Source organism: Pipistrellus kuhlii, unplaced genomic scaffold (genome assembly GCF_014108245.1).
Source record: "Pipistrellus kuhlii isolate mPipKuh1 unplaced genomic scaffold, mPipKuh1.p scaffold_m20_p_15, whole genome shotgun sequence".
NCBI classification, from domain to species: Eukaryota; Metazoa; Chordata; class Mammalia; order Chiroptera; family Vespertilionidae; genus Pipistrellus; species Pipistrellus kuhlii.
In genome coordinates this window covers 26,525,672-26,551,883 of record NW_023425460.1, presented here as the reverse complement: position 1 = coordinate 26,551,883, position 26,212 = coordinate 26,525,672, and the positions used below count along the sequence as shown (strand labels likewise).

General features: G+C 45.9%; 1 protein-coding gene across 6 annotated transcripts in view; it reads left to right on the top strand.

Annotated features, from left to right (window-relative positions):
* CPEB3 (cytoplasmic polyadenylation element binding protein 3) overlaps window positions 1-18,221 on the top strand; it is a 168,429-nt gene extending 150,208 nt beyond the window's left edge. For all 6 annotated transcript variants that reach the window (XM_045581902.1, XM_045581903.1, XM_036438552.2 and 3 more), the window contains one exon: window positions 12,948-18,221. In XM_045581902.1, the coding sequence (XP_045437858.1) occupies window positions 12,948-13,175 (228 nt within the window). In that variant the 3' untranslated portion in view covers window positions 13,176-18,221. The remainder of the gene's footprint in view (window positions 1-12,947) is intronic.
* Window positions 18,222-26,212: the final 7,991 nt, after the last annotated feature.

Genomic DNA, 26,212 nt, shown 5'->3' with positions numbered 1-26,212 from the left:
GTGGGTACACGTTAGTACTGATTTTCAGATGAGTGAGTGGGTTTGATCAGACCCACTGACTCCAGGAAGTGCCTTTCCCAGAGGCCTGAGTTAGGAACCCGCACGTGTGGTCACAGGTCCCGCCGTGAGCTTTACATGTTTCCATCGTTCACATACGTCTAGGAAACCTGTTATGCACTGAGAAGGCCACAGCTAGAGTTTATCAGGATCTGCTAGTATGTCTGTATGTTATTTTGAACATTAACAAAATGAGTTCGAAATTTCCCTGTGCTTTTTTTTTTTATCACTGTTTTGCCTTTGCTTTTTACTTTTTTTTTTTTTTTTTTTTAATATATCGGGTCTAGTAATAATTAATGTCGTTTTTAAACATTCGTTTAAAATCTTGCTTGGCGTTGACTTGTATTGACATAACCTTCAAACACGTGGTATCTACAGAACGTGTGAAGTGCAGTTAACAAGTTTTGCTTGAAAAAGTTTGTGTTTGGTTTGGTTTTTGTTGCAAAACTAGGGCTAAGAAGATGGCGGATGAAGAGCATATTCGGCACTGCATGCTTTACGAGTTCCAATTAGGGAAAAAAGCAAGTGAGGCTGCAAAAAACATCTGTAGTGCTCTTGGTCAAGATGCAGCTAGCGCCAGAAAATGCCAGCGTTGGTTTGAGAAATTTCGCGAGGGAAATTTTTTGTTAGATGACAAGAGTGGTCGAGGCCGTGTGTCCAATTTTGATCAAGAAGCTCTTCAAGCTCTTTTGGTGCAAAATCCTCAAATTACCCAACAAGAGCTTGCGACAACTTTAAATTGTTCACAAAAAACAATTTCCAATCAATTGCGTGCACTTGGCAAAGTCCAAAAGTTTGGAAAATGGGTTCCTCATGAGTTGACCGACAACAACTGTAATCAAAGAGTCAGAATTTGCAGTTCGCTCCTCTCTCGTCAAAACCGTTTGCCGTTTTTAGAGCAAATTGTAACCGGAGATGAAAAATGGGTGCTGTATGTTAATTTGAAAAGGCGGCCTCAATGGTTGGACAAAAATGAGGCTCCGCAGCCCACGCCAAAACCTGACTTGCATGTGAAAAAAGTGATGTTGTGTGTTTGGTGGAATTTTAAAGGAATTCTTCATTATGAACTTTTACCATCTAACCAAACCATTACAAGTGCAGTGTATAGTGCCCAATTGGAAAGGTTAGCCCAAGCTTTAAGAGAAAAAGAACCCGCGCTGATTAATCGGAAGGGCGTAATTCTTCACCACGATAATGCACGACCGCATACTGCAAGAATCACTGCTGAAAAACTGCGCCAGTTGGAATGGGAAGTTCTCCCTCAACCTGCATATTCTCCTGATATTGCCCCTTCTGATTACCATTTGTTTCGTTCTTTGCAAAACTTTCTTCTTGGAAAAAAAATTTAATAATGAAGAATGCCTCAAAAATGCATTGACCGAATTTTTTGCATCAAAATCACAAGAATTTTACAACAGAGGGATTAAAATGCTTCCTGAGCGTTGGGCACAAGTAGTAGAAAGCAACGGCAACTATATTGTTGATTAAATTTTGTTATATTGTTTAAATAAATTCGATTTAAAGTATTAGAAAACGACATTAATTATTACTAGACCTAATATTTTATTGATTTTACACAGAGAGGAATTGAGAGGGACAGAGAGTTAGAAACATCGGCCAGCTGCCTCTTGCACACCCCCCACTGGGGATGTGCCCACAACCAAGGTACATGCCCTTGACCGGAATTGAACCCGGGACCTTTCAGTCCGCAGGCCGACACTCTATCCACTGAGCCAAACCGGTCCCGGCTGCTTTTTACTTTTATGCTGTCTTCATGGAACACCTTTTTTCAAGTCAGTATGAGCCAGTGCAGCTCCAAATTAACATCTTGAAATAAATCCTTTAAGGGTTACATTAAGCATATCTCATGGCCTGTATTCACCAGCTGCCAGCCAGGTGGTGATAGTCCCTGTGTTGGCCATGTCAAGATTGTGTAGCACACGGTATGGCGGCTCTCAGTGTTTCTTCTGCCTTAGCACACATGAGCACATGATACACTCCCGTGGGTAAGAGAGGATCCTTAGAACACTACTGGGGGGAGGAGGTGGTCTGTGGGGTATGCCCATAAGTACCTAACGGGTTATACCCAACACCCCCTCCGATCCTCACCACCCAGAAAACCGTGGCTATAGTCGGAAAGTGTCCTGGCTTGGGACTTCTCCCAGTCTTTGTTTGACCTTGGGCAAGTTTCTTAACCTCTTAGAGGCTTCATTGTATTGTCTCATAGTAGTAAGAAATAGCCTATCTTATCGTTTATTGCCCAGGTGAACAGTGATAGATGAGTCACTTCGGAAAGGTGTCAGACTGTACAGGCGTTGATTTGTGTTATTGTAGAACCTAGCCTATTTAAATTGTGCTGTTGCCCAATCCTGTGACCAAGGCTAATTGTTGATGCTCTTTTTTTCCCCCTTTGAAAATGCCTACTCAGTTCCACTAAGAATCCTTAATATAAGAGTAAGTAGTTGAACTTGACACTAGGGGAAAAAAAATAACGTAAGTGCCAGTCTACCAACATGCTGCTTAGATGTTAGTCAAGACACACATGTAGAGTCTCTTAAGCTCCTTTTATAGAGGTGAACACCAGGGTGCATTTTGCATTTAAAGAATTGAAGGTGGTTTCTTTAGTCTAGAAAGAGGTGTTTTTACCAGTATCTCTTCTATGATAATGAACAGACTTTGAACTTGAAATCCAGTTGAAGGTTAGGATTACATTTTGCTTATATTCCTTTGAACGGCGTTTCTGTGAAAAATTGAACAGTTTAACGTATTTCAGTGCAATAAGGGCAAAAGCGGACCCCTGTTCTCATTCTGTCCTTTTCCGTGGTATTTTTAGAAGTGGCTCCAAAAGAACGCCCAGGATGTGAGAGCTCAGCTTTCTTTATAGCTCCAGTCTAGCCCACTTACGTAGAAAAGGGTGACAAATGGGATCATACTAACATGAGTAATCTTTCTACGTGGCCATGTTTCTATCCTCTGGTCTATTCTGTGGCATTCTGAGAAATTTTGTAAGTCAATTAATCTTCCCCCATCTAACAAAAACATGTGCTTTAACTTGTTTGAAAAAATTTCTTTTTAAAAATCTGAGTGGGCCCCACTACATGCATGCGCACGCATACACACATTCACACAGACACAGACACACACACACACACACACACACACACACACCCCTATTATTTAACACAGCTTGGTCATGTTGTCTCCTAGAATTGTGTAAGTCAGATGTTTATTACCTGATCTGCATCTTGCAGTAGACATTGCCTATAGTCTCAGCCCAGAGAGACCTTTTTACTAATCGAAAGATACTAGACCACAACCAGCCAATCTGGGTTTAGTCTTGACTGTACCACTGGATAAATAGCTTGAAGGAAGATGTGTGTATGTATTAATGACAGTGCTTTTGAAACCTGTAAAGCCCTCTGTCAGTATGCCACGGCACCGATAAAAGTAAACTCCATGACACCACAAATGCCTAATGTTCGAGCTCTTCTGGAAGAAGCTTATTAGCTTAATTGTTTTTTGTGGGTTTGTTTGTTTGTTTGTTTTTCATGATAAAAGGAGTTAAATATTTCAGGCAAGATAGGGAGAAAGAGGGTTGGTTGGGTTTTTGAAATAGGAGGAGGAGCTCTGAGTAGGCAGGGTTCCATCCCTACAATTAGTTCCCCTAAACCACCGTTTCCTAAGTCACTCTTCAGAAAGCACAAGTCCCTTGGGATCTGAATATCTGCTTTTGCAGAAAAACCTTTTTCTGAGTCAAATGAGTTTGGAAATGCTTTCTTGAAGGAACGTAACGAGGCTGCTTTATTCTGGGGCTTGTTAGAATCCTTTATATGCTGATCTTCACGGTGAAGGTCCCAGGAGACACTGTGCAATCTTTCGCGGATTCTTTTGATCGTGAGTTCTTCTAAAATGCACCGTCTCTCGGAATAATGTTCCAGGGGGCCCACTTGAGAAAAATACTGTGCTCAGCTTCTTTTCTTTGTTTCGTGCTCAAATTCAGAAGTTTCATAAGCAGTTGATTTTCCCCCTTCCTCAGTCCCCGTTTTTACCAAGTATGCCACACCCACCATATATTTTCTTTCTTTTTCTTCCCCCCCACACCCCCCAATGTGGTGAAAAACCCCTTGAACGCTCTCCTCTTAACAGGCGTGTAAGGGAGCAGCACACGATGAACGATAAGCACAATGTCGCGCCTCACTGGGATTCATACCCTGTGACCAGCAGCTCCCCCTGTCCCTGCCCCAGGCCCTGGCAGCCGCCACTCCGCTTTCTGCGGCGGACGGGTTTGGATGCCCCCTGTAGACGGAACCATGCGGGTGTCCTCCTGTGACCGGCTTATTTCACTTAGCGGGATGTCCTTGAGGCTGTTCATCCATGTTGTCACATGTGACAGAATTCCCTTCTTTCTTAAGGCCGAGTAACATTCCACTGTGTGTGTATAGACCACATCTGCTCTATCCATTTTTCTGTCACAGATATTCCATTGCTTCCACACCTTGGCTATTGTGAACAGCCCTGCAGTGAGCCTGATAGTGCAGATACCACTCCGAGATCTTGATTTCCATCCTTTTGTATAAATTCCCGGCGCTGGGAGTGCTGGGCGCCTGTTTTCTATCCGAAAAGGGGTGGGGCGGGGCGGGGCAGGAAACAGCAGCTGTGCATTCATGGTAGTGGTGGGGCAGGAGCTGTGTGGTTGATAGTCCCTGTGGTATTTATCGGGGGTTTTTTGTACTTTGGGTACTTGAGATTAGCTGTTGTATCTTTCTAACATATCAGTCTCTATATGAAAGAGAAAATAGGTTGAAAGTCAGTATACCATTGACAAATAATGTTTTTGTGCCTCTGTTTTAGCTTACTTCAGAGGACCAGAGAGACCGACTGTCAGTTAGCTAAGGTGGGGCTTTCTGATACGTGTGACAGCTACGCCATAACATGTCGTATTTAATAGCATACTCTTTAGAAGAGTCCATTTTTATTGTTATTTTAAATACATATTATTATTGATTTCAGAGAGGAAGGAAGAGGGAGATAGAAACATCAGTGATGAGAGAAAGTCATTGACTGGCTGCCTCCTGCACCCTCCCCCTCCCCACTGGGGATCAAGCCTGCAATGTGGGCATGTTCCCTGATAGGGAATCGAACCGTGACCTCCTGGTTCGTAGGTTGACGCTCAACCACCGAGTAATCCATTTTTTATTTAATGAGATGTTATCCATTGCACCTTTCTTTGCAAGTACTTCAAGTACTTCACACATTTGATCTTTTTTCCCCTCAAACTTCCTCTAGACCTGAATTTTAGCTAAAAACTATCAGTCTGTATTTTTAGCCTGTGTGAAGATTAATCTGACCCAGTAACCGTACTGACAGAAGTGTGCGCCATACCGCACTGTCCCTGGCCACAGCAGGAACACATAAGATGACTCAATAGCAAAGGGGGGGGGGGTTCTGATGACCTGTTCGCAGACAATGCCTGCTCCTGGCCTCAGTCAGGGCCCCATGACCCGCCTTTATTTAATGCCGTTACTGGCCCCTGCCTTGGTCTGGCCTGAAAGCTTCCCGCTGAAGCCATGGCCGTGTTGGATTGGATCCTTTGAGAAGAAGTGAGTTCAGGTATTGTCGGAGCTCATCCTACCTGAGCTATTTTGAAGCACCGCCGGCGTCTCAGAGCCCTTGGCTGTAAATAGTTGTTTAATGGCGTTCGGGTCAGCCGAAGAAAGCGAGAGAGATTCCTCCTCTCTACATGGCATAGAAACCATTTGTCCTGTCTCAACTTCCTCGTCTTCACCTCTGACTTCTCCTGTTCTCTCTCTTTATGTCTTCTCTCTTGGCATTGTGATTTTCTTTTCAATAACTTTTTAAAAACTTATTTACTTTATTAAATGTACTGGGGTGATTGGTGAATATGATCGCACAGGTTCCAGGTGTGGGTTTCCATGTTATAAGATCTGTCTATGGCACCGTGTGCCCACCACCCGAAGCCAAATCTCCTCCCATCACCATATATTAGACCCCTGTCACCCCCAGCCCCTCCCCTCTGGCAGCCCCCACACTGCTGTTTGTGTCCACGAGTTTCAGTTTCCCATCCCACAGATGAGTGAAATCATGGCTCTTAGCTTTTCTGTCTGTCTTATTTCACTTAGCATAATATTCTCAATTTCTTTATTTTTTTAATATCTTTTATTGATTTTTTTTATAGAGAGGAAGAGGGAGAGAGAGTTAGAAACATTGATGAGAGAGAAACATCCATTAGCTGCCTCCTGCACACCCCCAACTGGGAAATGTGCCTACAACCAAGGTACATGCCCCTGACCGGAATTAAATCTGGGACCCTTCAGTCCCCAGGCTGACACGCTATCCACTGAGCCAAACCGGCCAGGGCTAATTCTTTATTGTTTAAAGTATTACATATCTCTCCTTTTTTCTCTCTTGACCTCTCCCCAGCCACCCCCACCCCTAACACCTGCCCTCACCCCCCTAGTGCCTGTGTCCGTTGGTTATGCTTGTATGCATGCATACAAGTCCTTTGGTCGATCTTTGAGAATCCCCCAAGCCCCCTCCCTGCCTTCCCTCTGAGGTTTGACAGTCATCAGATGCTTCTCTTTCTCTGGAACTGGTCCCAGTGATTCATGATGGTTCTGTCCTCTCTTCTCCCCGTGATGCGCGGTCCTGCTAGAAATTGGTTTGGGGCTGAGTTACATCTTTCTCCACCTCCAGCCCCACTTCCGTGGACGGAACGCAGGCTGAGGGTGGATGTGTGGATTGTGCGGGATACTGTCAGCCGGCACGAAAGAAGCTGTTCTTACGGCCACACAGACACTCCCAGATTTTCTGTGCTCTGTAAGTGTGTGGCCGCGGCATCAGCCTTGGGACACACAAGCACATTCTGAGCCGCGGGAGAGGCACAGAGTGGTCTTTAACGCTTTTGCCCCTAGCCCCTGCAAACAGGAAACACGGTGAGGCCCTTCCTTTGAAAGGTGAAAGGAACATGGGATCCAAACCCTTTTCCCTATGTGTTTTTAGATCCCAGAGAGCTTCTAAAATTAATCACTGTGCATTTGCCAAATCTGGAAGGTTGTGGATCGCTTCGTAGCAACGAAGCTATCTTCACGTTGCTGACAGATGTCCAGGGAAGTAAACAGCAGGATTCTAGCTCATTGACAGCTGAGAAACGAAAACTTCACATTTAAGCATTCTCAGTGCGGCCTGCCGGTGAGGGGCGCCGTGTCTGGAGGGAATGGTAACGGGGTCACTGTGGCTTATAGGCTGGGTGTGCAGTGCCGTGGAGATGAGAAGCACATTGTATTTAAAAGCTGCGAGCACACCCAATGAAATTGTGCTTCCAGGAAGCATGTTGCTCTAGATCAGTGTTTCCCAGAGTGTGGTATACGTACCCCCAGGGGTACAGGAAGAGTTGGGTGGGGGTACGCGTTGCACCGGAGTTTGGTGGGGATATGCACTGCACCGTGCTTAGCTGCGCCTGATTCTACGTTCTCATGAGTACGAGGGGTACTCAGCGTCACGAAAATTATAGAAAGGGTACACATATGTCAAAAGTTTGGGAAACACTGGGCCAGATGATAAGAAATGGCCTCCCTGCTTCTGAGCAAGCCTCCGTCTGTCCCTAAGCAGCTAGACCTCTCCCCGTGTTCTCTTTCTGCAGTTTGTCCACTCTCTTCAGATCAGCGGGGGGAGCACACATGCAGTCCTTTTTCATGATATTCCATGGGGTGGATGTACCACATTTTATTCAAGCATTTCCCTAGACAGTTCCTTTGTTTTTAGTTATTTGCCACTGTGAGTGATTCTTCAGTAAATAAATTTTACATGGTGGTTATGTTTACAGCATTAACAACCACCAACAGGGGGATTAGAGGGTCAAAGAATATATGTATTTTTTATTTTAATAATTTGGTTTGTTTTTTTTTTAAATTGATTTTAGAGAGAGAAGGGGGAAGAGAAACATCAATCAGCTGCCTCCCACACCGCCTCCCTCCCCAACTGGGGATCGAACCCGCAACCTGGGTATGTACCTCAGCTGAAATGGAACCACCACCTTTCTCTGTATGGGACGATGCTCCAACCACTGAGCCACACAGGCCAGGCACTAGTTCGCTTTTTTTTTTTAAATGTTGTAGCAAGTTACATTTCTATCGGCGAATGATAAGTAGTTATTACCTCTTTTAAATGTTTGCCAGTCTAAGGAAAACAAAGTGATATTAATTTTCTTTTTTCTACTCACGAATGTGAAAATCTTTTCATGTGGATTGCCTTTGAATTCTTACATGAATTATTCTCTACCCATGTTTCCACTGTGTTGTATGTCTTTTTCTTGCCAGTTTTTAAGAGTTCTTTATCCTATATAATAAAAGGCTAATATGGTATGCAAATTGTCCCCTCAACCAGGAGTTCACTAGGGGGTAGGGGCCAGCTGGCCAACCATCCACAGCCCCTAGCGGGGCAGGCTAGCCAGATCCCACTGGTGCATAAATTCGTGCACCAGGCCTCTAGAATAATATAAATAATAATCTGTAATTTTTTTTCCCCAAACCCATCATCTGCCTATTGACTTTTCTCAAAGTATTTTTTGCCATTTATAAGTGTATTTTATTTTTACATAGTTTAATATATTTTCTTCAGGAGTTTCTAGGATTCTAGTCCTTATTAAAATGGACTACTTTGCCCTTAATATGCACATATAGACCTAGTTGGATTGTTTGTTTGTTTTTAAGATTCTTTTCTTTTTTAACATTTAAATATTTTTTCATGTAGGTCCAATGTGTTTATGGTCTAATTCATTCTGAGTAACATAATTTTTATTACAAATGTGAATAGAATATTTTCTTCATTTTCATTCCTAGGATATCATAAAGCTACTAATTTTCTCACCAGTCTTCTTAGGGAAGGATACCTTGACCAGATACAGGATTTGGGGTCCTGTCTTTCTCTCAGCCTAATAGATAGCACTTTTTGTTGCTCCACCTTCCAGAGAGGCAGAGAAGAAGTGTGATGCCTGCTTGTTCCTTTGCTTTGCAGGAGACCATAACTAGGTCTTTACACTTGGAAGCATGTAGCGTTTTCTCTGTCCCTTCGGAGAAAATCGGGGATTTTAGCTAGCGATCTCCCGGGATGTGCTGGTGGTATGCTGCTTTGTCATCCAGTCCAGAGTGGACCTGCTGGTGTTTTTTATATGTAGTTCAGGACTTTCCTCATTTCTTTTTCTCCTTCTGGAACTTATAGATTAGGCTCTCCTGGATCTAGTCTAAAATTTCTTAACTTTTCTCTCATTTTTTTTTTACTTTTCTAAATTATATCTCCCCCTCAACCCCCCTCCCCCCACCACCGGCCTTTGAAGTATTTCCTCACTTGATCTTTTATGCCACTAAACTGGATCCCAACAGGGACTATTCTGTCTTCATTTCATCTGATAACTTAGTGAAAAAGGCACACTTTGCATATTTTAGCTTCTTAATAACAAAAATGTTTGGATACATTCAAAAGTATAGAGGGGAGTATAATGAATCCCATCTTCCAATTGCAAGTTATCAATAGGCAACGTTTCTGTCATCCAGTCTCAATAACTATCAACGTGTGACCAACCTTGTTCATCTGCACCCCTGCTCACTCTCCCCGCCTCACCCGGACATCATACCATTTCATCCCGAAATAACCCCGTTAAATAATTCATCTTATCGCTTAGGAAGAGTTCTTTAAAAAACAAAGCTGGGACTTCAAGGTTTCCTTTTGCAGAGATGAAAAACTGCTGTAACTGGATAGAGGTGGTGCTCACACAACCCTGTGACATATGTCAAACACCCCTGGATTGTTCACTGTAAAATAGTTAGTTTTTATGACTTTAACATAAAAAATTAATTTATACTTTTAAAAAAGAAAAACCCCAAGGGAACAAAACCCACATAACCACTGTTTTTACACTTAAACAAAAGTAACCTTTTTAAAAAATTGAATTTAGTGGGGTGACATTGGTTAATAAAATTATATAGGTTTCGGGCGTACCATTCTATAATACATCCTCTGTATATTGTATGGTCAAGTCCCAGCATTTGTTTAGTATTTGTTTAGTATTTCCAGAAAGTCTCCCTGTGTTAGACTTGAGTCTCCTTAAGTGCCCTTTCCGTGCTGGATACGCTGAGGTGGCTATTGTCTTTCTCCCCAGCACTCCTCTTTCGCTGAGTGTGAATTATATTCCCTCAGACCGGCCTCTGCCTGCTGGGTCCCTTTTCTAGCCTTGCTGAGGGCTCAGGTCTGGTTGCGGGAACACTGAGCACTGGCATCTACCTGGTGGGAGAAGCAAGCAATCTCCACCCCTCCCCCGCTCCGTCGTGCATGAACGGAGGGGAACTTGGGCTCTGCCCAGTCACTGCCTGCCCTGCCTCCGCCGTGGCCCAGCCTCAGGCACTGAGGGGTCAGGCCCAGGTTCCGGCTCCTTCCTGGCCTTCCATCCGGAGCTGAGGCCAGGGGAGATGTACCGATAAGCCGGCTCCCTTCCCCAGGAGTCCATGGTCCCCACAGACCGAGGTCTTCCCGGGCCTGCCACCGCCCTGTCTCGCTCCAGGACTGTGCTTGCACCTGAAGAGGGGTGCTGGCCACGGCAGGACTGGAGACAGGAAATGCCCGATGAGCCGTGAGCAGTATTAAGTCCAAAGGAGGAAGGAATATTAAGGCTGGGCCTCTAATTGATTTTTGACAAGGTAGCCAAGACCGTTCAATGGGTAAAGAATAGTCTCTCTAAGGAACGGTACTAGGGCAACTGGATAGCCACATGCCAAAGAATACAGTAGACCCTTCCTTACACTGTATACAAAATCACCCTACAATCAACTCAGCCTAAATATAGGAGCTAAAACCATGAAATTCTCACAAGAAACATAAGGGTAGATCTTCATGACCTTGGATTTGGCAGTGACATCAAAAAGAGGAGTGACAAAAGAAAAAAATAAATTGGACTTCTTCAGTATTAAAAACTTTTGTGCATCAAAAGGCATTATCAAGCAAGTCATATACAGCCTACAAAGTCGGAGAAAATATCTGCACATTATGCGTTGATAAAAATCTAGAGTCTAGCATACTAGTGTATAAAGAATGCTTACAGCTCAACAACAAAAAGACAATCCAATTTAAAAAATGGGCAAAGAACTTGAAATACATAGATCTTTCTCCAAAAAAAGGTATCCATAAAGGGGATGAATGGGGGTAGAAAAAATAAAAGGCAGATAGACAAATGATCAGTAAAAGCTGCTCCCAGGCATTAGCCGGTAGGGACGTGGACATGAACACCACGCCTGCTAGGACAGCAGTGACCACAGAGAAACAGCCAGTGTTGGTGAGCGTGTAGGGAAAGCGGGACCCGGGTACATAGCCGGTGGGAATATAAAGCGGTGCAGCCTCTGTGGAAAGCAATTTGGCAGCTCTTCAAAAAGTTAGACATAGAATCGCCGTGTGTCCCAGCAATATACTCGAAAGAATTGAAAACAGGAATTTAAACAAACATATGTCCATTCGTTCATAGCAGCACCATTCACAGTAGACAAAAGGTGGAAACAGCCCAAATGTCCGTCAGTGAGTGATGGACAAACGGAATGTGACAGATACCCGAATGTGCATCGGACTGTCAGTCAGTCATGCAGAGGAGTGACCTTCTGCTGCAGGGATGCACCTCAAAACATTGCACGCGAAAGGAGCCAGATACCAAAGGTCCCATCCTGTGAGATTCGTTTATAGGAAATATCCAGAACAGGCGGGCCCCTGAGGCGGAAAGCAGATCGGCTGCAGCCAGGGAGCTGCGGGGGAGTGGTTGCTGAATGGGTTCGGGGTTTCCTTTGGGCAGTGGAAGTGTTTGGGGACTGGACAGAGGCAGTGGTTGTGCAGCATTAAATGCCACTGGACTGTTCCCTGAAACACGCTTCATTTCATCTTAAGAAAGAAAAACTAAGACAGGAACTCGGTGGTGGGGTGTTAGCCATGTCCTTCAAGCACCAAGCCCAGGGCCTCGGGGCACAACGCCCTTCCCTGCCTGGCCCCTCTGTCTCCCTGTCGCCCCCATCCCACCTCCCAGCCTGGCTCCCGCCAGACCTTTCCCCTTCCCCGAGGACCTGCCCTGCATGCGCCTGCTCCGGGCCCTGTCCTGGCAGGTTCCTCTCCCCGAAAAGCTCTTCCTCACCCCGCATTGTCTGGTGCTGCCTGGCCTTCAGGCTTCAGCCAGGTGCTTCGACAGGTGCTGCCTTAGACTCCTCACCAGGACCCTCTGAGGTAGACACTGTTCACCCCTCTTCCAGAGAGACCACGGAGTGTGTGTGTATGTGTGTGTGTGTGTGTGTGTGTGTGTGTGTGTGTGTGTGAATGTTACACCCACTGCACAGAGTTCAGGAAGAGCACACAGAGGGGTGAGAATTTGCCTACAGCCACACAACTGTTTTGCCCAGATTTTGTGATCCCCAAAGACCACCAGGGAGCCGAGTCCGATGCAAAAGCAAGAGAGTTTTTATTCAGGCCAGCCCGAGCTCAGTCCCACGTGCACTGAGGCAGAGGCGGAGCGAGAGCGCGGGTTTCTCCAGAATAGAGGATTTATAGGGGCGGTGAGGCCAGTGCTGTGGCTGACCCCGATGGGTTGGGTGAGGGCTGGGGTCCGGTCACATAGCGACACAGTTACACAAAACGGAGGACACGCACGGCACAAGATGGAGCCAGGAGTCACGGGGCAGGTCCCGAAGCCCATGCTCTCCGCTACGGCCCGCCCGGCGCCAGCCGAGTCGCCAGTGGCATCGGCCCGAGACGCCCCGGCAGCTCCACCGCAGGGTCTGGGAAGGAGCAGGCCCGGGAGGAAGCCTCGCTAACTAACCCTTTCCCCTGTCTGTCTCCCCTCTCCGGCGCAGGTGGAAGTGAAGCCATACGTGCTGGACGACCAGATGTGTGACGAGTGCCAGGGCACGCGCTGCGGGGGCAAGTTCGCCCCGTTCTTCTGTGCCAACGTCACCTGCCTGCAGTACTACTGCGAGTACTGCTGGGCCAGCATCCACTCGCGCGCCGGGCGCGAGTTCCACAAGCCGCTGGTGAAGGAGGGCGGCGACCGCCCCCGCCACGTGCCCTTCCGCTGGAGCTGAGCCCGCGGCAGGCCTGGCGGCGACGACGGAGGAGGGAACCGAGAGGGCACCGCCTCAGGGCTTACCGTGTTCTGGAAATCTGTGCATTCGTTCTCGATTTTTAAAGAAGAAATGGGTCTTTTTATTATTATTATTATTATTATTATTTACAGTCATATTACTGAACTCCATGTCCAGTATAATGCAGAACTGCAGAGTGTATAACGGTACTGATTTGCACTTTGATTCACACCTTTTGTCTGCTTGGTACCTTCATTTCTTCACACCTGACCTTGTCCCTCGTGACAGTACGTAGACTGCCATTCTCATCAGCGGCCATCAGGCTGATGTCTATGGGGTTTTTTTGTTTGTTGCCGTTGTGTTGTTGTTGTTGTTACGATTGTTTTTGAACTGGAGCATGCACTTATTTTCAGAAACTTAGAGCGTTGCCCCTAGGAGAAGACTCACCAAAGGGAACACTCGTGAGCAGGTGGCAGATGTAGCAAAAACTTCACAACAATTCAGCAATCACTAGTTGGGGTCATTTAGAGTAAGGGTAATGCAACCCTTCATGAAAATAAGCCTTTAGTTGCTCTCTTATCTTGACATGTAAGGATACCTCATAAGCTGAATCTTTATTTTTTTTTTCCCCTTCACGTTTGATTTTGTTTTGCTGAGGATTTCAGTTAGATCTCTTAGTGTTACGTAAATTTATGCTGCAATAGCTTTTGCTGCTATTAAACATGGTATTATTAATACCATACTACTCTATTCAGGCTAAGGTATCAATGAATAAAACCCAACAACACACTGTCAGTGATTTAGGGATAGAACCCACTGCTGAAAGGAGATCAGAAGAGACTTCAGGAGGCTTTAACGGAAGGTCACTATTTCTGACTGCATGTTTACTTAATCAGGTTGCTGCATGCAATAAATTTTATATCCAATGTCTAGTATGAAACCTTCCCACAATGCACAAATTAAGAATCTATATAAGCTATACAATACTGATTTTTTTAAACAAACAAAGAACAAGATTTTTTTTTTTTTTCATTCAAAGAATTGGTAATTGACTGGAGGAAGGCATGCCTCAATAAATGGAATGCTTCTGAAATTAGGAAGATCCCATAACAGAATGACCTATATTACAACCAATATACAACCTAGGTGTAGGATATTCTTAAAAGCAAATTCGTGGATGGTAGATGAAGTACTTTGCGGTGCTCTGTTATATATCGTGCAATTTATTTTATATAGTAAAGTGATTATGTCTAACTGTGATCGAACTTAACTGTTTCAAAGCCTCTGTGTCAGACGTTAGTGAACTTGACAGTTCACAACTGGTATACTCTTAACTAACACATGAGCTCTTAGTTCCAATCTCCTAGTGCTTGCACCATTTTACTACATAGCTTCAGACCTTGTCCAGAAAACCAAAGAGCTCATCTTTAGCTTACAAACACTAGGAATATATACAGTCTATAGAGATAAGTTGTCAGATTGACAAGCTGGGCACACTTTAAGAGAAAAGTTGCGTGACGGTGATGCTAAAGAAATGTCTGTGCGAGAAACGATGGCCTAGGGGGGAGGGGTCGGTTGTCTGGGTGAGACATTCACTACTTAATTCCCTGGATTTATCCTGTAAAGCTTGAATAGAATTAAGACCTGCTAATAAATACTACCGTGGACATTTTTTTAGCATTCACTCTTGGGCTGCAGATAGTAATATATAAACACACACGATGATTGTGAGACTGTGTAGAATTTTTTTTTTTTTTTTAATCTTCTTCCTATGTTTTGGAAATCTGGGGACAATCTGACTGGATATGACACTGCAGACTAGGTTTAAATCGCTGTTTTCCGTGCTGTGATGTCCTTGTACCGTCTTAAGTTAATATTGCTTGTTTTGTTTCTCCAGTGTTTCATTGCAATTACCAGCTCTCAAAACCATAGTTTGTTTCCAAAAAAAGGAAAAACAAAATAGTTTTTTACTGGATTAAAAATGCTTATTAGAAATTCTCCCCTTTTGAGGTTACCTCTGGGCTTTTGGGTAAGAATTGCTTTTTTCCAGCCCAGCTGTGGCTTTCTGTTGTTTGTTTTCTATGTCTGTGGGTTTTTTTTCGTTTTATTTTGTTTTTCATCTGTATAAGAAGTTTTGTTATGCACTACTACTATTTGTATTCTAGACAGTTTTCAAAAGTTGGCTGAAGATTTTTTTGTTTGTTTGTTTTTAAGGAAAAAGGCATGCTTTCTGACTGACATGATCTTTTTGCAATACCTCAATTTTGAAATATAGGAGAGAAAAATGATATTTTCTAAGTATGTTTATTCAGAAAAATATATATTAATTTAATTCTGCAAGAAAAATGATTTAACAGATGGGTAACTTTATTTTTTTCATGCTTATTTGTGTTTTTTGAAAATGAAGAAGTTAGAGCTTTATAACTATATTAAAGATCATATCTAACCTACAGAAATCTACCTAATTATATGAGAGAAGCAAAACTTTTTGAAGAAGCACCCCTCTTTCATGTACTAAAATAACACTGAGATTTAAAAATAAAAACAAAAACAACAACAACAAAAAAAGCTGGAAGATTGTACAGCATAAAGCTTCACGTGAAAGCTTAACGTTGTCATGAATAGGTTACAAAAAATAAACTCCATTTTGGTGCTGAAAGTTGTGAATAGATGGTGGAAACTACTTTCCCTTAATTTGTATATTTATAATCAAGCGTTGATTGTGCACGACTGGCCAGGATTGTGAAAGAATTCTTCTGTTTGTATTTTTTTAAAAAGAGAACTTTTTTAGTTTATTAAATTATAACATGTTCCCTTTTGTTTTGTAAATAAATGTGCCCCTCCTCCCCCGAGTTGTTAATGTTATATTAAAAGAGAGGGTCCTTCAAAAAAAATTATTTTTTAAAAAACAGAGGTGTTCTGACCTGCAACTTGACTGGGAAGCCCCTGGGTATCACAGGTCCTGTAGTGGCCTTTCCTTGATGTGACACTTGAACTAGTCGATTTTTTGAAGGCTATAACCTAACCTCGACTCTTTGTTGTTATGTGCAATACTGTTTGTACTGTTTGTATAAAAAAAAATAGAAAAAAAAAGAAAAGAAAAAAGGCATAAATCTTTATTGCAGATTTATTTTCATTGCAAACTTTAGACATTGTGATTCACTGAAATCATTTTTCTACTGTCAAATATGTACCTTTTCTTCATGCTGGTATTTTTTCAATAGTAATGTAGCCTTTGTACTGAGACAAATTTTCATTGTTATTTTTAGAGAGATTTTTTGCTAAGAAAAAAATTTAAACATATTTACATATTTTTCATTTTATTTCGTATTTTCTTTAAGGAGTGCTTTCTCAATCATTAATAAGAGTTGTTTCTGGGAGGGACTTTCATATCTGGTCAATGTCATAATATTATTTTGTATTTTTACTTGGAATAAATTAATTTTATGATGCTAATTCTTTAAAAGTTTATTTTTTTCATTTTCGGTTATTTTTGAAGCTAAAAACCTTTGTAATATTGTTACTAAAGTGTCTAGTTTTTTGAAATGCAAAGCTTTATGTATTAACTTGCTGATGTGGTTTACAATAGTGTGACAACAATGAAAAAACGGTTGGTTATGTAAAGAATAATTGGGTAATAAAATGACAGAATGAGCAGAACATGTGAGATTTTTGACAAGCCTTTTCCTTTGTTACAGTGGTTTAGTGTGAGATTAGGGATGTCACAGTACAGTTCTCTAGGGATGTCACAGTGGATTTATACAACACCAGGTGCAGCCGCGTCTGTGGCCCTGATCACGGTCACCCTCGTGAGACACCACCAGGCTGACACCTGGCCAGGTCAACAGAACGACTCATTGCTTCCCCCTCTGACTCTTCATTATGTTGTGTGTGTGTGTGTGTGTGTGTGTGTGAATCTGCCCCCAACTGCTGTCCATGTGTGAGTGAGACGATGCCTTTTCGCCAGGCCACCCCTTTCCCCATTCATTCCCTGTGGTGACGTCTGAGAGTGAACAGAAGCTGCTGAGAGGACAGACCCCGCCTTCTGGGGAGTTAGAAGCGGATCGCAGGGTCTCCCTGGTCCTGCACTCTCAGCCGTCAACCACGGTCGTGGACAGTCTCCGACTTCATCGCCCTTCACCTCCCGCCTGCTCCCTGCTCTGGTGCCCCTTGTTTGTCCCCCCTCATCGTCCCTCGCTGTGGCCACCCATCTGGCAACCCTCTGAGCATGATCTGTCTGCCTTCCTGCTTCTTTTCCAAACACCCACCTCACCTCGGAGCTGTGCTGTGAATGGCGGCGAGCCATCAGAATGGCACCTAAAATTAAGACGACAAAAAAAAAAACACACACACAAAAACGACGACATACGACTGCAGAACTGGTGTTGCGTAAACAGAACATCCAATGATTTGCTCTAGATCGAAGGTGTGTTTCTACCGGTCCTTGATGGCCTCTTCCGGCCCCGCTGCCCGGGAGGCGGGGCGGTCCATGGCTCGGAGAAACGGCTGTCCAGCGTTGGCTCTCGGTATGCTCTCTGTGTTCAGTTTTGTAAATACTATATAGATTAGATCAAGTCGTGATGTAAAATTTTAACTCACAGTGGGTATTCCTGGTTGGAATTTTACATTAACTCACCGATAAGTGATTAGGAACAGAAGAAACGAAATTGGAAAAAATTCTCGCTTAGTGGTATAAAGATTACGCTTAGATTTCTGCTTCTAACTTGTGTTTTATAGCTTGTGTAGTGAGGCATGGGCTAATGCAGAATGTATTGCATCGATGCAATTAGCAAAATAACTGCTAGTTTTCATTTTATCTCTTATTGTATTAGCAACACAATGGTATTTAACTGGGTAAGGCTCCTACCTACCTATTTGAGTATTGTGACATCTCTACTTGCAAGGTTTGAGTGAAAGATTAGTCACAGATTAGTGAAAACAAACAAAAAAAAAGTGTCTTTTTGTTAAAACTGGCTTATGTGTATGGATTGTTGCTTTTTCGCCTGTTTGGTATGTCAGCTAACATTTTCTGTTTCTTTTATTGTTTTCTTAAACAATAACCAAACTTCTCTATCTCAGCTGCAATCGTGATCCATTTTACCACAGAGTATTTTATAATTCATGCTGTTGACTTTATACCCCAAAATGGGTCAAGAAGTGGACATATATGATTCGGGGATGTTTAAATTGGTACGACGGTGAGGTTAACCGCCACCGGTAGAAAACTCGGGTGCTAACACGGGACGACGTCTGCTCTTCTTTCTTTTCTGGATCTAGTTCTGTTGGGGTATAAAGTATTAGGTATTTGTGTTTTTTTGCTGTCAAAACAATGGACATAACTCCTAGAGTGTTCACCGCTAAGGTCTCTGTATTCGTTTTTTCCGACTAACAGCTACTTTTAAATGTACTGTATCTTTTATCACCTGTTCTCTTTAGATTGTTTTTGCTAGTAACCCTTACTCAGCTTCTGCCTTTGGGGCTCGGAGTAACATTGCTTGTATGGAAAACTGCAGTACTGTGACTACACACGGAGCTCAAAGCAGCTACTGCTTCAACTGCTTAAACTTTGTAGTTTGGACTTCCTTTTTTTTTTTCTGTAACAACAACTTATTAAATCTAGTTGTACGAAGCACTGACGCTTGTCATCCTTTGCATTCGCGGAGGAGTCTCGTGGCACCTGCGGAGCGCGTCCACTTTGGTTGATTGGGGTTTGGAGGGAGGAGGGAGGGAGGGATGGAGGAGGGAGGAAGGGGCCGCGGTGCTTGCAGTGGATGAGCTCGCAGCACTCCCCTCCCTCCTCCCCCCGCGCTCACCCCCAAACACCACGGACACAGCACGTGCTGTGCAGCGGGAGGAGGTGGCGGGCGGACGGGGGACCCTGCCTCCGGGGCCAGGCTTGGAGGGGGCCGTCGGTCTTGTATGGCCGGCACTTGCCACATGAAACCGATTTCCAAAATCAAAACCAGGAAAGTCAGTGGAAACGTGAGTATGCCCCCTTTTGTTTCATCATCTTTTTTACACGAGGCTCTCTCTGATTTTTTTTTTTTAATGGGTATTTTCAAAATCCCCTGCGGACTCGGGACGCGCGAAGCTTCCGTCCTTTGAGGCCACGTAGAGGCCCGCGCGCCCCGGACCTGCAGGTGCGCGGCGCCAGGTGCGCCCATTGGCCGGGAGGATGGGGTTAGGGGTGGGGTTGAAGGTGGGGGTGAGGGTGGGGCCGCAGGTGTTTTGTGTTTTAACTCTGGGCTTTAGGCCCCAGCCGAGCTGCGCGTGGGTGCCGCGCGGGCCTCTCTGCCTCTGCGGGTCCCTGGGCGCTGCGTCCGGGCCCGGGGAGCCCCGCTGCCCCATATCATCCCCTCTGCGGAGGCCGGAGGCCGGCACCCCAGTCCGCCCCCCTCGCCCGCCCCTCCACCCAAGGGGGCCTGGCGCGTCGGGCCGCCCATCGCTCCTGACTGCAGCCCGGCAGGTAAGCTGCGCGGGCCGGGAGTGAGGGGTCGGGAGGTGTGAGGGGAGGGGGTTGGGGTGCAGCCCGGGCGCCCTGGCTCCTGGGCCGGGAGCCGAGGCTGGAGCCAGGACACCGGCAGCACCGAACACAGCTCCACGCCCTCCGGAGGAGGACGGAAGGCTATGCCTCAGCCCCTTTCTGTTTGCTGTTTGGACACCCACACTGAGCACCAGCGGAGCCCTCCCCAGAGCTGGTCTGGCCGGGCCCACGTGCCCCTGGCCAAGGGTCCGCTGGGAGAGGAGGGGGAGGGTGTCTTTGTGAGGAGGGTGTCTTTTCCAAGGGTAAAGGTCCGAGTCCTGGCGTCTCCTAAATACTCACACACACACACACACACACACACACCCCTCTCTCTCTCTCTCTCTCTCTCTCTCTCTCTCTCTCTCTCTCTCTCTCTCTCTCTCTCTCACACACACACACACACACACACACACACACACCTCTCTCTCTCTCTCTCTCTCTCTCTCTCTCACTCTCTCACTCACTCACACACACACACACACACACACATCTCTCTCTCTCTCTCTCTCTCTCTCTCTCTCTCTCTCTCTCTCTCTCTCTCTCCCTCCCTCCCTCCCCCCCCCCTCCATATACCTCTCTCCCTCCCAGCAGAGGCCCTGGGCCCAGCCTGCTGGGGGGCTGGGTGTGTGTCCGGGGCCCTGGGTGGACAAGGAAAACGGCCGCAGACACTGATGAGCGCTCGGCTTTAGCAATGGATTTGGTTTTCCCCCCAGACCCTGGGCGCACGGGTCCCTGGGCGCTCACGTCGGAAGACTGAAAAGCGTGTGGGTGAGCAGAGCAGCTGCGCTGACTGGGCGGAGGATTGGTGAGGGGTGAGGGGCGCCAAGCGGATGGGGCTGCTGTCAATCAGAGGCTTGTTGGGAAGGAGACCAGTTCAGCGGTTTAGATTCAGAGTTAGGAGTCTGCAGGTTCGCTGACAGAAAGATAATGGGAGAGACAGAACTTACATGCATATAAAACACAAAATAAGTGACTCCTATAATATAATTTCCATATATTAATTATAAATATAAGGGCCGGGAGAGAAAGGCTGTTATGCAGAGACTGGGTGTTAGAGGGACAGAGGGAAGAAAGTTGGTGGTGATGTTTGTTGATGCAGCTGTGAGCGCTTTGTGTGTGTGTGTTTTTGGTTTTTCTCCCTCCGTTCTCTTTGTGGCCAGCAGAACCCCTCGGAGGGGGCTGTGGGTGGGCCTGGCTCTCAGAAGGTTCTGCCTTTAGTCAGATAAGAGAGGCTCTGAAAAGGCTGCCTTTGGCGTCGGCTGCATCTCAGATGTCTTCCGTTTAAAACCATCTTCATGTCAGCCCGGGGGTCCGAGCGGGTTCCCGCAGACAAATGGCTGGAAGGAAGCTGACACTGGAACACGTAACTGAGAGTTACCTCTGTCCTGTCCCAGGACATCGCCGTGTGCAGGGAATGCCGTGCCAGGTGGGGTACCGTGTGTCTTCAGACCCTGAGGACGTGGCTGGAGCCTCGCGGACCACACCTCTGCCGTGAATGCCGGCCCTCGCAGCTCACCCAGGCAGGCCACGGTCTGCTGGTTACCGCCGGGCTTCGGCTCAGCTGGTTTGAGCTGAACGGTTTAGGCATAAGGGAAACATTCCAACTCCTCGCCCTCAGTGCAGGCCTAAACCAAGTGAGACTCTGTAAACAGAAGACAAATCCCCTGGGCAGGTTTTGGTCCCTACACCTAGGAGTTGTCTTGTGCGCTTGGCCTCTCAGAACACAGGGCCTTGTGCTTGGTGTTGTTGCTCATTCTTAAAGCCAGAACACAATTCCGACGGTACCCACACGAATGACTGACATTTAAAAGCCTGCAAATACCTCGTGTTGGCAGAGTCTGGATCAGTGCGGGTAGAAGGGTAAAGAGGTACGTTCCTCTTAGAAACTGTTTTAGGAGAGCCGGAGGGGTGCATATGCTGTGACTTGGCATTCTCACTCCGAGGAGATGACCAACAGAAATACAGAGTGTGATCCCAAAAGACATGGATAGAATGATCAGAGTAGCACTACTCCCAAACGGGAAATTATCCAAATGTCCCGCAGCATTAGAAGGGATAAATGTCCGATGTAAGAAACGTCCAAACCTGTAGAGACATTTTATGAGTTTATTTGAGCCAAACCGATGACATGTACCAGGGAATAAGACCACAGAATGCTCCTGACAGTAACAGTTTTGTAGCTTCTCTCATGCATCTGAGATAAAGGAGGGAGCTAAGGAAGATTGCCTGGAGGTGGGAGAAAGAAAGGTGGGGCCCTGACTGGTTTGGCTCAGTGGATAGAGCATTGGCCTGTGGACTCAAGGGTCCTGGGTTCGATTCCGGTCAAGGGCATGTACCTTGGTTGCGGGCACATCCCCAGTGGGGGATGTGCAAGAGGCAGCTGATTGATGTTTCTCTCTCCCTCTCTGGATGTTTTTGGCTCCCTCTCCCTCTCCCTTCCTCTCTCTAAAAAATCAATAAAATATTAAAAAATAAAAGAAAGGTGGGGATTGGATTACAGGGTAATGAACAAGGTTGTGTGCTTTTCTTGGGGGTGGTTTCGGCTTCTTTCAAAGATGTGTTCACCCAGATGCACAGAAATGACGGACAGGGCCGGTTTAAACCTGTTCACTGCCGGCCCCATGTCCACCTTATACCCTGATGTGTGTGTGTGTGTGTGGGTGTGTGTGTGTTAATGTTTTAATGTTTTAAAGAAGCTGCAGGTGTGGCGTGTGACCACCCACCCATACCTCCCCAGTTAGGAACTCAGGATCAGTACCTGTGAGCTTACTTGTATCTGTCCATAGTATGTCCCTAAATGGGATACTATGCGAGTGGAGACCTACAAGAATAAGCAACATTACAGAAGGATTTTACAATGTTGATCACAATAAGCCAGGCTTTAAAAAAAAAAAAATGTATCTACACACTTTGAATAATGACAGAGGCAGTGTTTATTAAAATACATTTCATTCTCAAAAATGAGCTCCCAGCCGTGGAAGTGTGTGCCCATGGCGGAGGGGGTGCGGAGGGGGAGAATAACACCCTGTATATGACTCCACTCATGCCAACAGGCAAAGGCGGGCACCAAAGGTTGCTTCTGCGGGGACGTTCTCGTGCTGGGGGTTGAATGCACAGGTGTGTTCAGTTGGTGGAAATCAAGCTTACACACTGCGATCTGTGCACGTTTCTATGTTTCGGCGAAACGTCGAAACAAAGGGCTCTGTGAACACGGAAAGCTGAGGCAGAGGCCACGTGGAATCCTTTCTTCCCAGGCGACCTCCATGTGACTCGCGTTTCACTTCCCTTCCCGCCCGGCATCGCTGCCAGTGCTTCCCAGCCCCCGGCTGCCACTCTCCCCCACACACACCCATCTCTGGCTCCGCCCTGGTCTTTAAGCCGACCAACACAGAGAAGGACCTTTTTTTAAGTCAATTTGGAGGGGAAAGTGGAGTGGAGACATAAAGTTAATAAAGCTCCATTAATCTTCAGAAGCGGAGGGCTGGGCATCAAACGCCCGTTACTCTCACAGCGCACGTGCTGACTGGCTTATAGAAAGTCTTGTGTACCATCCAGGGTCTGCTGGCCCCACGTCCACCTTATACCCTGATGTGTGTGTGTGTGTGTGTGTGTGTGTGTGTGTGTGTTAATGTTTTTGAGATACTTGTCGATTCAGATACTGTTGTAAGAAATCAGACAGAGAGACCCATGCATTCTTTACCTGGATTCCCTCTAACATCTTACAAAAACTAGATTGCATATCACAACCAGAATATTGATTGACATTGCTGCAGACAGCTCAGTGGTCTAGATGGAGAAAGATAATAAAACCTGGTGCTTACGCCAGGTGTGGGGCCATGTGATGGGAGCTACAATGAAAGCTGGGACTGGTTGCCACCTGTGCCAAGGCTGGGGGACAGGGCACATCCAGGCCAATGCTGCTTGATTGGAGTTTGTGGACTTTGGAGAGATTTCAGGAAATCTGTGCTCTCCCTTAACCTGGCTAACACCTTTCACCCTGCCCCCAGGAGTTCCTGAAACCTTACCCCCAACTCCTCCCCTCCTTTTCACCAGCTGCTCAACACAGTGGCCTTCCTGCAGCAATGTCCGTCAGCTGAGAGAAAGGAGGGGGAGTTGGGGGCAGAGGGAAAGGTCTTTGCCGGGTTAAGGGAAAGCACAGATTCCGCAACACAGTTCTGTCCTGGGAGAGAGCTGTGCGGCCCTCGCCCAGAAGCTGGTCGGTCCAGTTCCTCCCCATTTGTCCCAGCGCCTGAGCTTTGAGCGGGTGAGTGTGTGTGCGGCCCAAGGAGGGGATCTTGGTCTCCAGAAGCCCCTTCTCACTCAGACTCAGTCCCCGCCGGGTTTGCCGCCGCAGGTGGTGGGGGCTCTCTCCCCGGCTCCGGTGCCCACGGCTGGAGAGCCTGGCATGGGGCGAGGACCCCTGGCTTCTCCGGGGGACCTCCACAGCGGACATGTCCCTCCTGATGCTTTTTTTTTTTTTTTAATTGATTTTCCACAGAGAGGGAGGGAGAGGGATAGAGAGCTAGAAGCATCGATGAGAGAGAAACATCGACCAGCTGTCTCCTGCACACACCCCCACTGGGGATGTGCCCACAACCAACGTACATGCCCTTCACCGGAATCGAACCTGGGACCTTTCAGTCCGCAGGCCGACGCTCTATCCACTGAGCCAAACCGGTTTCAGCCCCTCCTGGTTCTTTCATTTTTTATTTTTATTGATTTCAGAGAGGAAGGAGAGGGAGAAACATCAATCATGAGAGTAGGCCATGCTCGCCCCCACACTGGGAATCGAGCCCACAGCCCAGGCCCGGGCCCTGACTGTTAATTGAACCACGACCACCTGCTTCATAGGCTGATGCTCAACCACTGAGCCACTGGCTGGGCTAATTCTTTTTTTCTTTTTAACCTCGAGATTTTGTTACATAGAATATGAACCTTAGAACGGGATCACTTGTCCCTTTCGCTTATCTCCTCCCACTTCAAAATGCTTGCATTGCTTAATTGCTAGCATTCTCTCGGGTCTGCAGTCGGGCTCATTCAAGCCTCAGTACACTCTCCTTTGTGATTTTAGCCTTTTTGCAGAAAACTGGCGTATTCTGCCCACCCCAACCACTCTGCCTCCTGTCCTAACATACAGGGACTCCTCCGCCCTCCCACCAGGCGCCATGCGCCTTTGTTTCCTTAGTTGCCTTAGTTGTGGGAATTCTGTTCAGCTGGTCTTGAGGTGACTCTCAATGATGGTTGTTCTAGAGTTGTAATTTTGATGTGGTTATGGGAGGAGGTGAGCACAGTATTTTTTTTTTTCTTTGATTAAGGTATGTATTACAAATGTGTCCTTATTTCTCCCTACCTCCCACCCTACTCCCGTGCTCCTCCCCCTTTCACTCCCTTGGTGTCTGTGTACACTGGTTGGGCTTCTATGCATGCATACAAGTTCTTTGGTTGATCTCTCCTCCTTACCCCCACCCTCCCCTACCTTCCCTCTGAGGTTTGCTGTTCTGATCGATGCTTCTCTGTCTCTGGATCTGTTTTTGTTCATCAGTTTATGTTGTTCATTATATTCCACAAATGAGTGAGATCATGTGATATTTATCTTCCTCTGACTGGCTTATTTCACTTAGCATAATGCTGTCCAGTTCCATCCATGCTGTTGCAAATGGTAGGAATTCCTTCCTTTTTACAGCAGTGTAGTATTCCATTGTGTAGATGTACCACAGTTTTCTAATCCACCCATCTGCTGATGGGCATTTAGGCTGTTTCTAAATCTTAGCTATGGTGAATTGTGCTGCTATGAACATAGGGGTGCATATATCCTTTCTGATTGGTGTTTCTGGTTTCTTGGGATATATTCCTAGAAGTGGGATTACTGGTCAAATGGCAGTTCCATTTTTAGTTTTTGAGGAAGCTCCATACTGTTCTCCACAGTGACTGCACCAGTCTGCATTCCCACCAGCAGTGCATGAAGGTTCCTTTTTCTCCTCATCCTCTCCAGCACTTGTCCTTTGTTGATTTGTTGATGATAGCCATTCTGACAGGTGTGAGATGGTACCGCATTGTTGTTTTGATTTGCATCTCTCAGATGATTAGTGACTTTGAGCATGTTTTCATATGGCTCTTGGCCTTCCTTATGTTCTCTTTCGAAAAGTATCTATTTAGGTCTATTTTTAAATATATATATTTTATTGATTTTCCACAGAGAGGAAGGAAGAGGGATAGAGAGCTAGAAAGAGAAACATCAACCAGCTGCCTCCTGCACAACCCTCGCCGGGGATGTGCCCGCAACCAATGTACATGCCCCCGACCGGAATCGAACCTGGGACCCTTCAGTCCGCAGACCGATGCTCTATCCACTGAGCCAAACCAGTTTTGGCTATTTAGGTCTATTGCTCATTTTTTTTTTTTATTGGGTTGTTTATCTTCCTTTTGTTAAGTTATATGAGTTCCCTGTAAAAGTTGAAGATTAAATCCTTATCGGTGATAACATTGGCAAATATGTTCTCCCTTGCAGTGGGCT